Raw genomic sequence first — 17,721 nt, 5'->3', positions numbered from 1 at the left:
CCCCCACTTGGTCCTCTGAGCACTGCTAGGGTTCACTGCTGAACAGAGCCAAGAATAGTCTCTGAGCACTGCCAGCAGTGGGAGGAAAAAAGGAAGGGATTTCTGATTCTATATTCAGGATAATAGCACTGTGGTGCCAAACTTCTTCAAGTGAAGATTTCATAAAATGTTACTTAGATAAACCTGGGTCATAATTCAGCCCTCCCACCCCCAAATGTGGTACATCTCCAAGAAGTCTTGCCATTAGAATAGGAATCAGTGGCTGGAGAAATAGCTCGAGGGGGGTGGTTGAGGTGTTTGCCGTGCACATAGCTGAGACTGGTATGATCCCCAGAACTGCATAGGGTACCCGAACCATCAGGAATAATCCCTGAATACAGAGCAGGCATAATCTCTGAGCACAGCGTGTGGCCCCCAAACTAACACCCAAACCTCTGTCTTTGGGGACCCTTTCAACATTGTAAAGTCATAAATTTTGTTATCACAGGGCAGGAGATGCTATCTATTGAGTGAAAATGGGAAAAGATAAAATTCCCTAATCATATCTAGTTGATAAGTACAAAGATAATTTGGGAGAATAGATACATATAAAGAAGTAAATATTTATCTCATTTACTTATTTACAAATGTGGGGGTTTATAAGGTGTGGGGACCGCCAGGAGTAATTCCTGAGTGCAGAAGCCAGGAGTAACCCTGAGCATTGTTGGGTGTGACCCAAAAATATATATAAGGTGTGGGGAGATCTCGGAAGAGAAACTCAAGATGAAAAGGAAATGTTTACTTTGTAACTTTATTTGTTCTCATCTTTATTGATTTATTTGGTTTTTGAGTCACACCTGACGGTGCTCAGGGCTTACTCCTGCCTGGCTCTTTGCTCAGAGATCACTCCTGGAGTGAGGGAGTGTAATATAAGTGATTGAATCCAGATCTTTGCTGTATGTGAGGCGTTGCACTATTGCTCCAGATCCATTGTTTTTATTTTTAAACTGTCAATATATTGCACAATTAGGAGTGGACATAATAATTATGTGGCAACTAACTGCCTTATGAATATATTCAAATCCCTATGTTACTAGGTTATATTTCAGATATTTTTATATAATGGATTTTTTAGAATAAATAGAAGTTTGGGGCTGGAAGGATAGCACAGTGGTAGGGCATTTGCTTTGCTCACAGCAGATCCGGGTTCGATTCCCAGCATCCCATATGGTCCCCCAAGCACCGCCAGGGGTGATTCCTGAGTGCAGATCTGGGAGTCAGCCCTGAGCATTGCTGGGTGTGACCCAAAAAGCAAAAAAACAAAACAAAACAAAACCCAAAAAACAACAATAAATAGTTTAGAAGTCAACACTTCCTTTGTAAAGTATATTAAAGAATGCCACTACATTTTCCTACTAGTTCAAGCTGAAAGAACTTTCTAAGAGTTTTTTCTTAGTTCAAAAACACACAGTAGGGCTGGAGTGATAGCACAGCGGGTAGGGCGTTTGCCTTGCACGCAGCCGACCCGGGTTCAAATCCCAGCATCCCATATGGTCCCCTGAGCACCGCCGGGGTAATTCCTGAGTGCATGAGCCAAGAATGACCCCTGTGCATTGCTGGGTGTGACCCAAAAAGCAAAAAAAAAAAAACACACAGTAAATTTCGTGACTTCATTTTTCCTAATAGATGTGTAGTATTCCATTGTGTAGATGTGCCATAGTTTCTTTATCTAGTTGTCTGTGTTCGGGCACTCAGTTTGTTTCCAGATTCTGGCTATTATGAATAGTGCCACAATGAACACAGAAATGCAGATGGTGTTTCCATTCTGTGTTTTGGGAGCACCAGGGTATACTCCAAGTAGAGACTGCATTAATTTGTGGTATATAAAAAAAGAATAGTATGAGACTAGTACCCAAGGTCAAGGAAAACAGGGACCAGGAAGAGTGGTTGGAATCTACCACAAGTTTGTGTGGGGGGAGGTGGGGGCAGAGGGTAGGTAATATAGAAATGCACACTGTTGGAGGGATGGTGTTGAGACATTGAATGAAACCCAATCACGGATAGCTTTGTAATAGTTCATCTCATGGTGATTCAATAAACAAACAAACAAACAGACAAATAAATAAATAAGACAGCAGGCCAGAGAGATAGTACAGAGGTTAAGGAATTTGCGCTGGATGTGGTCGACCCTGGTTTAAATCCCTGGTATTACATATGGTTCCCTCAGCTCTGCCAGGGTTCACTCCTGAGCACAGAGCCTGGAATAGCCCCTAAGCACTGCTGGGTGAAAAAAAGTTTCACCTGGTACTTTTGTGTTTGCTTTAAGTTTGAGAAAAGCACAGGGCTCCTGTAATAAAGGGGAAGTCGAATTTTATGTAGTTCCATCTATAAATCTATTTTTTGTTTCTGTAACTGCAAATGATAAATCTTACTCTGCTGAATTCTGGTTTTTCTAACTCTCAGGAACAGAAGTTTAAAAATGCATGTCAGTTTTTTGTACTTGTCCTTTTTAATCAAAATAAATAGGTGTTAATTGCTGACAGTTTTTGAAACAAATTAGTAAAAAGATTTCTTAAGATACAGACTGAAGTGTTTGAAAGAAAAATAATTTATAAATGACTTTATAAAATATAAACCCTTCACATGCTATTAACTGAAACATTGAAAAAGTCATGTCACCCTACTAAGCTTTTATTCTATCTCATACCCTGAACTCTGAAGGCTTTAAAATATTCACGTTGTCTTTATTCTTTTTATAGTGGGGGGCAGGGAAAAAAGGGGGTGAACCTGCCAGCTGGTGAAAAGCCAACAGTTACCCAGTCAGACCTGAATGGAAAAATCTATGATTTGTTTATTTCATAGTTCAAATTCAAAAGCAAGAGACAATTTGAATAATAAAAGGGTAAGAGGAAAAAATGCAAAGAAAGAAAACAAATCAGTAAGAGCCCAAAAGAACCTTCAAGAATATTTAATTCGGAAAATGTTATTGGTTTAGGGAACTTGACTGAAAGAAAACAGCTGGGCAGAGTTCAAGGTTTAAATTAAAAACAATCAAACAAGGTCTATGGGGATAACTCTTTGAGCCACATTTTGGAGACCAGATTCATTTCTACCAAGTAAAAGTATAGCAGTCTAAGCTAGAAAGGAAATTCCTCACAACTGAGGTAGTTACTAAGTATCGGCACAGTTTCCAAGTTCTCACAAGGCAGCTTAGCTACTTCCACTCCATTTTTGCCTCATATGTAAATGGAGCATCTTGGCAATTTTATGTCCTCTGGGATTTGTCAAAAGAAACACACTGATACACACCAGCCAGAATATGCCTATTTTATTAACATCATGCTTTAATAAATAACTGGCTACTTCTAATAAAATTAAGCCTCTGTTCACAACAGTCCCCCCGCCCCCCAATAACTCCATGTTGACCAGCTGAAGAATTTGGTGTAAAAAGGTGAATGAAATGTAGACCCTGAGCTATCAAGTAATTATGTTTCAATATAAAAATAGAGAATTATTCTTACAACTGAAGATTGAACAGGAACACAAAGGAGGACTTTTCTGTGGGCTTTAGCTGCTGGAGAACCACTTGGGACCTTACCAGCAATCTAAAGCCGGAAGAGACTTGCAGATTTTTTTCTTTGAATTTCTGAAAACTTTGGGGGCATGCCTTTGAAACCGATTCCTTCCATCCCCACAGGTTTGTGAGCTGTCGTGTGGTAGGGACATGTGGATAGACTTCCGAAAGGTCTGAGGTCTTTCTTTTTTCTTTGGCCTGGTACAACAGATCCTGGTCTTCGTGTTGTTCTGGCTCACCCCTAAGTCACAATCTTCTCCACTTCACGTACTGCTACCACCCCAAAGGAAACAACACATGATAAGGGGGACACCCTATTTTTCAAATGGGCTTGAGTCATGGGGTGGGACCCCAATGCGAAGCACTACAAATCCTTTGCTGTTTTGATCCTAGGGGTCTGGGCAAAAAGGTGGAAAAAATCGACACCCTTAGAATCTCTTGGGAAAACCTGGGATCCCAAAACCAAAAAAAAAATACACATGCCTTGACAACAAAACTATTCTTGATGATAGGCAGATCCTCCCTGAGCCCAGGTTTTGGACCCCAATTCTTGCTAGCCCTTGTGCTATTGCAGGGTTTGAAATGTGAAACATTGTAAAGAGAGTTTGTGAATGGCATCTTTGTGCCACGGGGATATCAATTCAAATAATGGTTGTATGGACATGAAGATCAGCACACAGTGGCTTGCTAATGTGCCTGGATTCAAAACAAAATCACCCCCCCCACACACACACCTCAAAAAAAACCAAACCCACCCATAAAATCCACTCCCAAACTAAATGTGAACATGTGACAAAAATGACTTTGTGAATGCCTTACATTCCTTCCTAGGGAGAATGGATCAGGACAGTTCTTTGAAATGGGTTAAGTTTTAGTGGGTTCAGAGATGGACCCATACATGATCTTGGTTTCTTTCGGCAGTCCCACTCAACCAAAATGGGGTATCTGTAGTCTCTTCCAGAGAGTAGCTATGACCTTTCTGTGTTGATGCTTGAATTTAACCTGACAAGTGGCCTGGAAGCCTCCTTGTTTCTTCACATTCTGTCCTAGCTTACAAATAAAAACCCCAATCACCTCAGCTTTTCTTTAGGTAAGGCAACTCAAACAGGGATACATGGAAATGTTACTTGCTTGTTGGGTTTTTTCTTTTAATAAGATAACATGATAAATAAAACCTGCTTCTGTACAGCTATTTAATATTTCAGCAATACGTACATGTTACATGCCAAGAAAAGGACCCTGGTTTTCTTGGGAGAAACAAGGTGAGATCATAACTGCAGAAAAAAATCCCCACAAACAACAAGAAAATACAACAAACAATAGAATGATAAAATCACAAATGCACAACTAACTACAGTTCTGTACCTACACTGTTAGCCACGTTGAACAGGATTCAGGAGAGGGGGGGAAAAACTGATTTTACATCCAATTCCTCTCCCCATCCCCCAAAACTGAATGCAAAAAATCAAGTCAGCAATTTTTAAAACCAGTGGCCACATAGTAAAAACTGTACATCGTTGTCCATTCATTGAAAAAGCAAAGTCACTACGATGGTATAAAAATGATAACCGATGCCTTTGTAACTTTTGGATGATGAACACTCTTGCTCTAACGGGGAGAATTATCTCCACTCTCTTTGCATAAGCAGGAGCAAGATGCACAAGCCAGTGAGCAGGTAGGGCTGGGCCCCAGCACGGGGACCTGCGCCGCTGGTTTTGTCGCTGGCACTTTTCCCGGAGTGGTCAGTGGCGTTGTACTCCAACTCCGAAGGGCACTGCTGATATTCACATCCACTTCCACTTCCTTCTCCACTGCTTTCATCACCTAGTTTAAAAACAGAGGCGGGGGGAGATTTCATTTGCTTTGTTCTCTGTACAACCCACACGCAAACCATTTGTGCTCTCTAACCACAAAAGGCTTACTGATATCAAAGAAGTCCACATCGTTCCCGTTGTAAGCATTCTTCATCTTACTGGTCATCACCCGCAGGGCCATGATTTGGCGCAGGATCAGGACATCAGGCTTGCTGGTGTCCACATGAACCTCTGGATTATTGCCCTGGTTGGCTAATCCATTGCTGGTCACTGCAAACAGGTATCTGAAATAACAAATGGACAGTTTGCACACAATCTCTAGAAGAAAAGATATCCAATATTTTGGCCCAGAGTATAATATTTCCAGAGAGCAAAATGAAAGATCCATGCTTCTAGATCTTTTGTTCTTTGTTTGGTTTTTGGGCCACATCTAGCAGTGGACTGGAGCAATAGCACAGCGGGTAGGTTGTTTGCCTTTCATGCGGCTGACCCGGGTTCGAGTCCCCCGTCCCTCTCAGAGAGCCCGGCAAGCTACTGAGAGTATTCTGCCCGCACGGCAGAGCCTGGCAAGCTACCCGTGGCATATTCGATATGCCAAAAACAATAACAACAAGTCTCACACTGGAGATATTACTGGTGCCCGCTCGAGCAAACTGATGAACAGCGGGGCGACAGTGCTATAGACAGGGCTATCTAGCATTGGAAGAGATGAACTCCTGCTGGGGTTCAGGGGACCCTATGATGTGCAGGCGACAGAACCTGGGCATGCAACGTGAACACCCTACTCACTGCGCTATCGCTCCCACCCCCATGCTTCCAATTCTAATGTACTTGAATTTCTCCTTACTCGGATTTCATCTTGTTTCTCCAATGTGACTCTGACTGTTTTCAAAGTGACCTTTTTGCACAGTTGGTGGGTGGGAGCAAAGTACATGGAGCATGGCATCATCAAGGGGATGGAGTTAGTAAGAGAAGGGCATGGGGTGGCTTTAAATTAGAAAGTCATTGGAAGAACTGGGCTGAAAGCAAACCAACCATCAGGCCAAAGACTACAGGGATGGGAAAAGTTTCCAACCAATGATACTACTTAAATGAGTGATTTCCCATAGAAGGCCCCATGCCAAAATGGAAATGCTGTCCTAAACTTCGGCCCCAGTACTCTGCAAGTCCTTAAGTACCTTCCCAATACCTTTAGAGCAAAGTGCACCTTGAAGAGTGACTAGAAGCCTTCCATGTTACGGCTGCTGCCTACTGTGAACTGCTTCCGGTACCTTCATAGACCACCAAGAACCCCTCTTGCAAGTTTCCCAGGTGTCTAAGGGAGGGAGACCACTCCTCCCTTCCCCAGGGGCTGACCTGCTTCTGCCTTTGCCATTCCAGCAATCATCCTCGTTGCCATTTCCCGCAGCCATCCGCTCATCGTTGCACATGTTGCTAGGGAGAGATGACCAGAACTTCTTGGCTTGCTTCAGTTTCTCCTTGACATCAGTTACCTAATGAAGAAGTAGGAAAGCAGCCGCTAAAACAACAGGAAAGTATCTTCAAGTCTCCCCTCCCCAGGGCTATCCCAGAGGGATGTGCAATTCATTTGCCACTGGAGTCACCTGCAAAAGGATGCAATGTGCACTCCGATGCACAGAACCACGTGAATGATTTCATCGTTGAAATGTAAATTCTGCAGAAGGCTACCAAGGCCCTTTGCCCACTCACTCTCTGCATCTGCACTGTTCTCAGAGGCCCACGGGTTCCATGCCCCACGGAGAGTCAAGAAGGGTTCGTCTCTTCCTGAAAGTCTTTGATACTCAGCCTCCAGCTTTTCTGTAGGCATCATTCTTTGAAACTTACCCACCTGCTCGCCCTCCTCTACCCCACAGGACTGCGCCTAAGTGGCTTGCTCATATCCCCCCCCCCCACCAATTCCCATTTGCTAGCTGGTCACTGGCCATGACTTCTGTTAGTAAGCCTGGAAGGCTGCACCACCCTCTTTGTTGTGTCTTAGTTCTGAGCCTCTTTGGAACTACCACAGTGATGGCTTTGCAGATGTTGTCTATGGTGAAACAAAAGGGAGGTTTTGTCATAAGGGTCCCCTTTTTTTCCTGTGCAGGTAGGAGCGGGGGGAATGTTGTTCCCTGTGATACTGGGCCATGTGGCTCATGCCAAGGGCTAGAGAATGCAAAGCTGCTTGTGGCCTAATACGCTCTGAAGCCCCAGGGCCATACCTGACAATGCTTATAGTCAAGAACTGAACCAGGAGCTGGAGAGATAGTCCAGTGAGAAGGACACTTGCCTTTCATGTGGCTGACCCAGGATTGATGCTCTGCAATGCATATGGTCCCCTGAGCACCTCCAGGAGTAATTCCTGAGTGCAAATCCAGGAGAGTCACCCCTGAGCCACACCAGGACCCTAAAGGTGCAAAGTCTGTGCTCCTGACAGACTTTGTCCCCAGCCCCATAGATAAGATGGTTTTTATTTTGGACAGCGTATCTTCTAGATGCAGATGCGGGAACTTTCTCAGTCAAAGGCCACCCACTTCCTGGCATCCACAGGCAGTTTTCTTGCAAAGTAGCACCTCGAAGCCTCTCACTAGCAAGCCTTCCAAGGAGAAAGGCCCTCTGAGCACAATGTTTCGTTACTTTGTCATAAAGCAAGGTCTGGCCTGCCAACTTGCTCACCAGTCGGTCCAAGCTCGTGCCAGCTGCTGTGGTTGGGCGTTCCTCGGGGTGGTACGGTCGGAAACGAGCGCTAAAGGCACTAAATGTGCTGTAGGCAGCCCCTTCAGAGGCGGAACGGGAAATCCGGCCAGCTGGGACGGGCTTGGGGGGTCCACAGCCCTGGAAAACCTGCAATGGGAGGGAGAGCCATGATGTTAGCAGAGGGACACTACAGGCTGGAGGGGACAGAGTACACTCCTTCCCAGATGCCTGCCCTTCTCCATTACCTTCTGAGACACCTGCACGCTATTCTCCTGCATGTTCATAATAGCATCCGAAATCTTCACATCGATGGGATCCATGACCGATTCAATATTGAAAGGCCCCTCGAGCCTCTCCGCCACCATGAGCATAGCATCTGACAGAGCAAGGAACAGGGAGAAAGATTCAGCATCAAAATGGAAATCATCAGTTGGGGCCTGGGCAATCAATCTGATTATTTCCCTGGCTTCGTTCCTTAGGGAGGCTGGGCACACATCCTAATTAATTCCTGTTTCTGTCTCTATTTCTATGCCACCCAACTGCACTTAGTCAGCGTGCACTGCTATCTCTCTAAAGTGTAAACTGGCCAGATAAAGGTTTTCTTTTACTTGGTAGCAAGGAAATCCAATCAGGCATCTTCCATCCACTGATTATTCATCCTCCTGGACGTGAGTGGCTGTCAGCAGAAGGCTCTGTGCTAGCTCCCAGCTGACAAACTGTCAGGCCCAAGGCACAATAACACGCCAGTTCTTCGGGGGGACTTCCGAAGATCTTTTCATTTCAGGTTCCATTTACAAGAGTCAGAGACATAAATCAGTTAAAATCCTAGCCAGGCAATGCTTTTCTTTTCTTTTTTTTTAATGAAACCCTTTCAGATCTGGGGGTGCACAGTTGGAAAATATAAATGAAAGCCCTCCTAGGAATGCTAATGCCTCTGCAAAGAATGGGATTCTGGAGAGAAAATGCCACTTTTGCAAGAAGACAAACTTCCTGGTACCAATCCACCCACGGGCTTTGATTTATTTGCAAAGGAGAACATGTACCTCCTCTTTTATCGTGTGAAAGACAACACAACACACAGCACAAAAAAGAAAAGGCACAGGGCCAGAGAAAGAGACAGCAGGTAAGGTACTTGCCTTGCACAAGGCAGATCCAGGATTCTGTCCCCGGCACTACCACCAGGAGTGATCCCTGGGCAAAGCCAGTAAGCCCTGAGCACTGCCAGGTATAGCAAAAAAAACTGTACTGTAGCACTGTAGTCCCACTGTTCCGCGATTTGCTCAAGCGGGCACCAGTAATGTCTCCAGTCTGAGACTTACTGTTACTGTTTTTGGCATATCAAATACGCCACGGGGAGCTCGCCAGGCTCTGCCGTGCGGGCGGGATACTCTAGGTGGCTTGCTGGGGTCTCTGAAAGGGAAGGAGGAGTCCAACCCGGGTCAGCCAAAAAGAACAGCAAAAGAAAGAGGCACTCTGATAAGGTTATTAGCCAATTTCTCTACTGGCCACCAAGAGTCTGAAATAGTTTAACAAATCTCTTCAACTAGGCTGCACCTCATTTTCCTGCCATTCTTGTTTGCTGTGATGATGCGATTTAGTATTTTTGCCTGAGACTCCAATTGTGCAAAATGGGAAAGCATTGGAAATGCCGTTTCTAAACCAAATGACCACTAGCCAACTTGGTAGTTTGCTCCTTTACACTCTAATGATTACAGCAAGGTAGAAAAAGAATAGCTGAACTACATTATCCAGAGCCTTCGGGCAAACCCAGGCCAAGGACCTTCAGAACAGCTACTTTCCAGCAGAGTCCAGTTTCTGGCCCAAAGCAGGCTATTCTCTAAGATAGACAGAGCTCTATCTTTGAGAATGGCTCAACTTCTACCTAACCTTTCCTAGTGGGGAAACTGGTTAAACATCAGCATATCAATGAAACCAAATTTGGTCCTCAACCTTTCACCTTCAACCTCCAACAAATGCCACCCCACTTTCTCAAGCAGAGGGGTCATTTCTCTCAACTCCAATTCCGATGTCACCAACCACCAATAGATTTCCGTGAAATGCCAGTCCCCCCCCCCCACTCCCAAGTAATAACAAATGAAGTTTCAGATTGCATTTCGGTCAGCGCCAATAAAGTGACGCTTCCAACCTCTGAGGAGAGGTTACCAGCATGAGTATACCATTGTACTGGAGGAGGGGAAAAATGCTTTTGATGTGAGAGCAAAAGGAGACTTTTGTAAATAAGTGGAGCACAACTGAAACGTGTTCATCATTGTCAAAAGACGTCAGGGAGGCCACTTCGAGAAAGCGCATTCCTTTGGAGCCGCGGAGTCGGTGCTGGCTCCAACTAAAAATATTATGAATAGGCAGATAATAAACATCCCAAAGGCAGAGTTGGAATCAAGGGGGCGGCGGGGGGGTGGGGGGGAGAAATAGCACATTGCAGAACTACTTACTCCCCTAGTGGTGAGGCAAAGCCAGAGCACGAATGTGTTTATGAAAGACTGAAAGGCAACATAAACCCCAATTCTTCTGGGTGTTTGGCGTCTTTGTCAACTCCGAGCCAGTCGGCCATACACAAGAGCCTGGGAATGGAGAGGGGAGCTGGGCCTTTGTTGGGGCTGGTGCCATGGCGTTGCACATTGTGCGGCTGAAGAATGTGAATGAGGTTGCGGGCTGCCTTAAGTTGCAGCGCAGGACCAAAGCTGCCGTCAATGGGGCTCATCTGGAGCAGCAGCAAGCCCAGATGAAAAGCCCCAAAGAGAACCTCCAAGATGAGCAGTTCGGCCTTTTGGGTTTTCTTCTGCTTCATCTCAGTCCCAGTTATCCTGTGTCTCCTGCCCCTTGCCAGCAATTGGTGTGCTGTCTTCAATGGTTACCCTAAACCCCCAAACTGAATGCTGACTGGCAACAGGAGCACAGATATGAAGAGTGGGCAGTGAGTCCAATAGATGCTAATATAGCGACACGAGGTGATGGAGAATGAATTGTCCCTGCATCAAACAAAGGACTCTGTACAAACTGGGAGAAAAAGTGTGCAGGCATTAAAAGAGAGAAGAGAGATCTGGTTTTCTTTTTCAAATGGAAGGTTTCATATAACCAACTTCCTTTTTATTATTATTTGATGTCATTTGGTCTTGGGGGGCCACACCTGGCAATGCTAAGGGCTTATTCCCGGATCTGTGCTCAGGGATCACTCCTGACAATGCTTGGGGGACTGTATATGGGATGCCAGGAATCAAACCGAGGTCAGCTGCAAGCAAGTGCTTGACTCACTATACTACTCTCTGGACCCCCACCTTTTAAAATTTAAGATCAAGATATTTAAACTATTCAGATCCTTTAATAGATGCATCTTTATTAGATGTGTTTCAAGAAAGAAGGAGGGCAAATCAGCAGAAGATTGGGGAAACCCATTCTTCAGCCCTTCCTTTTGTTGTTGTTTGGGGTCACATCCAATAGTGCTCAGGGGTTACTCCTGGCTCTGCTCAGGGATCACTCCTGGTATTGCTCAAAGACCCATATGCTGTGCCAGTGAAGAAACCTGGGTCAGCTACTTGCAATGCAAGGGACTCACTGTCTGTGATATTTCTCAGTCCCCATCATTTGTCTTTTAATTTTTTTTCTTTTTTGGTCACACCCGGTGATGCACAGGGGTTACTCCTGACTCTGTACTCAGGAATTACTCCTGGCGGTGCTCAGGGGACCATGTGGGATGCTGGGATTCGAACCCGGGTTGGCCACGTGCAAGGCAAACGTTCTACCTGCTGTGCTATTGCTCCAACCCCTGTTTGTCCTTTCAAACTAGTGCAACTGTGTAATTTCAATGACCAGGATCCTGTTACTGAGGGTCTCCCCCGGGTTTACATAGCAATGTAACAAAGCCCCTGCCTCACTGGGGAAAGCAACTCCTTTTACACTGTGAAGCTAATCACAACCCCTCATCTTCAGTCGTATGACCTGACTGGAAAAAAAATGTGATTCCCAGACAACCCTAAGATCTAATTTAAGGAATGTGTTGGGGGGAGGGAGGGAGAGGAGAGGGTGAGAGGCGGCTTGACCATTCATTAATGATATTCACTTAAAGGGGAAAGAAAAATGTATTGCGAAGGAAAAGAGAGAGAGAGAACATATAGCAGAGGCATGTAGATTGGGACTGAATTTTACAATAACAGAGCAGATTAATGAACCCCTTGTGAGAATTCATGAAAAGGCGCTGGAGATTAACAGTGTCTATTAGTGCTGTTCTTTCATACTGGCTTACTGGAAAAAAAGAATATAATGTCCATCACAAATGAAGTTTAACTACAAATAGATACCCACTCCCCCCAAAAAGTATCACTTAAAATGACAGGAAAGGAGCCAGAGTGACAGTACAGCGGGGAAGGCACTTGCCTTGCATGTGGCTGACAGGCCCTATCTCTGGAACCAGATATGGTTTCCTGAGCCCACCAGTAGAGATCTCTGAGCTCAGATTCAGGAGTAAGCTCTGAGCACTGCTGGGTGTGGCCAATAATCATCCCCCACCCAATGACAGAAGAATTGATCCAAGGATTCCATTTTCACTTGGGTTTGATTTTGTTCTTGAAGGGCAACAAAAAAATTTAACTCACAACAAGAACAATACCAACCTGTGTCTTTTATAAAAAAATATCTGAATACAGGTCTTTTTTTTTGTTTTTAGCAGTACCTGGTTGCAAGCATTAATTAAGTAAACCAGAGTATGATTGTGATTTGATATGGACTTGCAAACTCTTAGAAAAAGACAAGAATTTTTAATTCAAGGATATGAATCACTGAACTCCAAGTTCCCACCAAAGGGAACTTCCAAAGGGTGCTAGAATGTTGGAAGAATGCAAAGAACAAGGCCCTCTGAATTTTCTTCCTGGTTACAGAAAAATTAAGAAACTTAGGTAACAATCTTCATACACTTGAAGGGGGCTGGCAACACGCAGATGTGCTCAGGGGACTCCATGCTGAGCTAGAGATTCTGACTGGGATCATCCATATGCAAGGCCAGCACCTTATCTCCCATACTATCTATTCAGGTTCTGCACGCCAGCCTTTCCAGGGTGCAGAAAGGGAGGAGGACCTCCAAAAGTCACTATCTTGTCATGCAAGTTGCTATTTATTCATTGTCGCTAATGCTTCCAGAGATGCCAGCACCGAGTACAAGAGCACATTGGCTGGGAGGGAGAGAGGAGCTTTGAGTCTACGTAAGGCTCGAGCACACACTTACCAACCAACCAACCAATATTTCAAGGATGACAGTGACAAGCTTTTCCCAGGGCCAGAGAAGGAGCTAGCTGCCAGGAGATAACTCACCTATGAAATTGTTCCACTCATAATCGAGGTCTCCTTGGTTGGCCAAACAGCCTCTCATGATGTTTGAGCAGTAGTTGTAACACGGCTTCACAGTCACAAGACCTTGGCAATGGGAGCAGTAGAGCATCTTCATCAGGGCCTGGGTACACTCATTAGTGGGGGTTACCTAAATGGAAAGAAGAAAAAGATGATGGTAAGACCTGGACAGACACAAAATTATAAATCTATCAAGTTGATATTGAAGGCTTGGCCATGTCTTTAAGGCAATACTGAATTGAGAGACTGAGTATGTAGAGTGCAGAGATAGAACAGTGGGTAGGGTACTTGTCTTGTACACGGTCCATCTGTTTTCATTGCTCGGATCCCTGTATGGTCCCCTGAGCACCACCAGGAGAGATCCCTGAGCAGAGAGCCAGGAATAGACACTGAGCACTGCTGGGTGTGTCCCGTCCTCCAAAGAATGAATTGAGGTGGGATAGGGAGAAAATATAATGGGTAAAGCACTTGCTATGCATGATGTTAACCCTGGTTTCAAATCTTTGGTATCACACAGGATCCCCCACGCACTGCCATAAGTCACATCTGAGAACAGTACTAGGTAGGCATAAGTCACAAGCACTTCCAGATGCAGTTCAGCCTCCCCCTTCACCACCCCCACAAAAAGAAATGAACTGAGTAGGATCATGTTAAGTAGGCGTGGCCTGCTTCTTAATGAAAGGAAGAGAGGAAGTGGGTAGAGAGTATTTTATGCCTTTCCACAAACAAGAAACATGCACCACCCACTCTTCTAAACGCCCTCCAACTCCACCACCTTTTCCTCTCTCAGAAACATATTCATGTTTACTTTCAATCAAATACACGATGTCAAATAAATATCAATAATGTCATTGTTTGCTTCAGTCTTGTAATATCAAGCCTACCTGTAATATCAAACCTTTTTCCTTGTAAATAGAAGTCCCAAAACATTAAAGGAAATTGGTTCAATTAGCTGGGGGTGTAGCTCAGCAACAGAGATATTGCTTTGGATGTGTGAGTCCCTGAGTTTGATTCCTAGCACCATGATTCAATGACCTCAAACCCTTTTTATAAAGAACTTTCAGGGCTCACGGAGAAGCAGTGGCAGAGACTACCATCACTGTGTTCCTGCAGAATGGGTCTCCGGCCCATCTTCTTTTCAAACCCAGTGATTGCAAGAGTGCCCTGTGAACTTAACGGCCCTCTGTATCAAGGTTTAGAAGGGTATCCACCATCAACTTCATTCTGTGCCACTAGCTTTACAGACGACAAAATTGATGTTTTTACCATTAATGAGTTAATTTCTTTATTTTTTATTTGGGGGATTGGGGCCACCGTTGACTGTATACTTAGGGTTATTTTCAGTTGGTTCTCAGGAGATCCTGTACAGTGCTGGTGACCAAATCTGGGTTGACCAGGTTCAAGGCAAGTACCTTAACTCCTGTACTCTCTGGCCTCTATATGAATGAAATTAGACTCATGGTGATATGAAGCCTTCTTAAGCTTAGAATCAGGCAGGCATGAGGGCTTTAGGTAAAAAATAATGGGAGGTAAAGTACTTAACTCAGATTTGGAAGGGGCTGGATCAAGGTGGTCCAAGGGAGGGAGAAGATCCCAGTTAGGGACAATGCAATGAATAAAATCTCTAAGCCAATATGGTGAGTATATCAAGGAGTCTTGGAATGAGGTGTAGGGGTGGTAGAAATAAGAGTCAGATACATATGTGTACGTGGCCTGAATTGAAAGGGGCTCAAACACCAGGTAGAAGCTAAGACAACATATGGCAGGCCACAGGGGTGCTTCAAGTTCCTGATGAAGGGAAACAGCAAGGATGAAAGCGGAACTAAAGGTGGAAGGCTGGCTGGCTTTGGCAGAGAAAACGTGACTTAGTTTCATCCTTCCAGCTGTCTAAGGTGAAACTGGCTTGGGCCCTGGGATAGCTGATTCCTTTCTGCTACTCATTTTCCAGCCATATTTCAACAACTAACAAAGATCAGCTATCACAGATCCTGGCAGTGAAATCTGGTTATCTCCTCCTTCTGGTCAGCCCCATTCCCCATGTCTGTGAAGTTGCTAGCAGAGAATTCCTGCATTTCTCCCCACCAGTAGCAACCAGTCTGGTGAACTTTGACTTTTCAGAGTAGATACTACCACAGGGAAGTTATTAGGGGGCAGGACTGTGAAATGTACTTGCTCTCAGGTGTTTCCTTGAGCTATCATCTAAGGCTGCTATCTGATGGTCTTTCTCCATCACCCCAAACAGAACTCTTATCCTAAAAGACCAACAGCAAGACCTTAACTACATGCAAGCAAATATACATTCTCTTTGAAAGCTTAGACACTTTTCTACTGTTTTAAGAATTTCCAAATGCGGGGCTAGATCAATAGCCCAGCGGGTAGGGCGTTTGCCCTGAATGCGGCTGACCCTGGTTCAAATCCCAGCATCCCATATGATCCTCTGAGCACCAAAAGGGTGATTCCTGAGTGCAGAGCCAGGAGTAACCCCTGTGCATTGCCAGGTGTGACCCAAAAAGCAAAAAAATAAAAAATAAAAAGAACTTCCAAATGCTTTCCCAGGCTCTGAATTCAACCTTTTAATTACGTATTCTTATATAGGAAGATCAAGGCTAGCCAGGATCCTGGAGGAATGGCTGTTTTGGCTAGCTAGCTAGATTTTCTGGCTAGCTGGGAGTTCCTATCTTTCAAGTCAGAGATGGTTAGAACTTTGAAACTTGTCCACCTACCTCATCATGAACAAACAGGCCGGAGAATGAGAGGTGGTCAGAAAATGGTAGAAGAATAGAAGTTGTAAACATTGGAAAGAAGGCCAGAGAGATAGCTAAGTAGGTGGTGTACTTGTCTTCCACGCATATGATGCAGGTTTGAACCCTGCCTCCTCGTAAAGTCCCTCAAGCCCTACAGAAGTGATCATGAGCGTAGAACCCAGAATAAATCCTGGGTGCTGCTGGGTGTGACCCAAAAAACAGAAGAACTGAAAGCTTTCAAGTTCATCAAACACAGCTCACATTTTAAAAATAGTAATAGAAAGGCCAAGAGATTAACCAACTTGCTGACCATCTCTTGGCCCTTATAATGGGATTCTAGTTCTGCAACTGAAAAGACATTTCTGATGAACAACTTTCCATGATCCATCCCCTTCCCCTGCTTTCTTAAACAGAAGATAGGAAATGTTCAACTGAGGCATCGATTGTTTGCTTCATAGATTTAGTTGGGTTCCCTAAAGATGAGACTGCTAACTGGTGGGACTTTAAAGAGGTAAAGAATTAGCATGGCAATGCCTGTGACAATAATTGCGACAGCACTTGGTGTTGATTAAGGCAGAAGGGAAAAGAAGCATTGCACCCAGAAAAAGAAACTTAGGCAGGCCCTAGTGCAGAATTCTTTTTTTTAACTCTAGGAAGAGATCCACTATGTTATTCAATTGTAAATTATCTGATTATTTCTGCAGTGTTCCACATGTCTTCTTAAGGAGCTTGATGGAGACTCAAGTTATAAAACATAGAGACCAAATGAAATGACAGCACAGTTGGATAAAAGGTAGATAATGAAGCTGGGTTTGGCAGAGGTTTTCCAGTTTGTACTTCTAGTCTAAGCGCTGGCTCAGACTCCACACAGGATTTGTTGTGTAATTGCGAAAAAATGATCACAAGTAACTCAGCTAGAACATGCTGTGGAAACACTAATGCCAGAACTGTCATGAGAGATGGGGAAGCTGGAAGAAAACGGGTTTGATAAATGACATTACACCAAAGTTAGAGAAAATCTGCCTTTAATCTCAATACCAGTAATCACACCACCATGTAATAGTTTTTGCTTTATTGGGTAGGGACTTCCAGCAGTTCCAGGGGCCATCGGGACTATATTCAGTGGTGCCCAAGAAGGCACGAGGTGCCAAGATTCCAACCCAGGGCTCTGTGTATGCCAAGAACACACTTCAGCCCTTGGAGTTATCTCTCTGCCTCTCAACATGCAGTAATTTACACAAACAATAACCCCAGAACTGGCAAACAACCCCCTTGTGTGGGATGCGGTTCTGGTATAAAGAGAAGGCTTTGTAGAATAGTTATAAAACCCAAAGAAATACGGCGTGTTCCCATGTTCAGTCTTCAGAGGCTGTCACTGACACTGTCATCCTGTTGCTCATCAATTTGCTCGAGCGGGTACCAGTAACGTCTCCATCTTGAGACTTGTTGTTACTGTTTTTGGCATATCGAATACGTCACAGGTAGCCTGCCGTGCGGGCGAGATACTCTCGGTAGCTTGCTGGGCTCTCCGAGAGGGGCGGAGGAATCGAACCCGGGT

The 17,721-nt window shown here is 44.6% G+C and overlaps 1 protein-coding gene across 1 annotated transcript in view; it reads right to left on the bottom strand.

Moving 5' to 3' along the window:
* Positions 1-2,870: 2,870 nt before the first annotated feature.
* Positions 2,871-17,721, bottom strand: part of GPC4 (glypican 4) — a 145,751-nt gene continuing 130,900 nt past the window's right edge. The window contains exons 4-9 of the mRNA XM_004606377.2: positions 13,384-13,549; positions 8,307-8,437; positions 8,041-8,208; positions 6,724-6,860; positions 5,476-5,651; positions 2,871-5,377 (exon numbers count right to left, since the gene is read on the bottom strand). Of these exons, the coding sequence (XP_004606434.1) occupies positions 5,175-5,377; positions 5,476-5,651; positions 6,724-6,860; positions 8,041-8,208; positions 8,307-8,437; positions 13,384-13,549 (981 nt within the window). The 3' untranslated portion in view covers positions 2,871-5,174. The remainder of the gene's footprint in view (positions 5,378-5,475; positions 5,652-6,723; positions 6,861-8,040; positions 8,209-8,306; positions 8,438-13,383; positions 13,550-17,721) is intronic.

Source organism: Sorex araneus, chromosome X (assembly GCF_027595985.1).
Source record: "Sorex araneus isolate mSorAra2 chromosome X, mSorAra2.pri, whole genome shotgun sequence".
Classification (NCBI taxonomy): domain Eukaryota; kingdom Metazoa; phylum Chordata; class Mammalia; order Eulipotyphla; family Soricidae; genus Sorex; species Sorex araneus.
The sequence above is the reverse complement of the archived record's forward strand: the minus strand, read 5'-3'. Positions and strand labels throughout refer to the sequence as shown.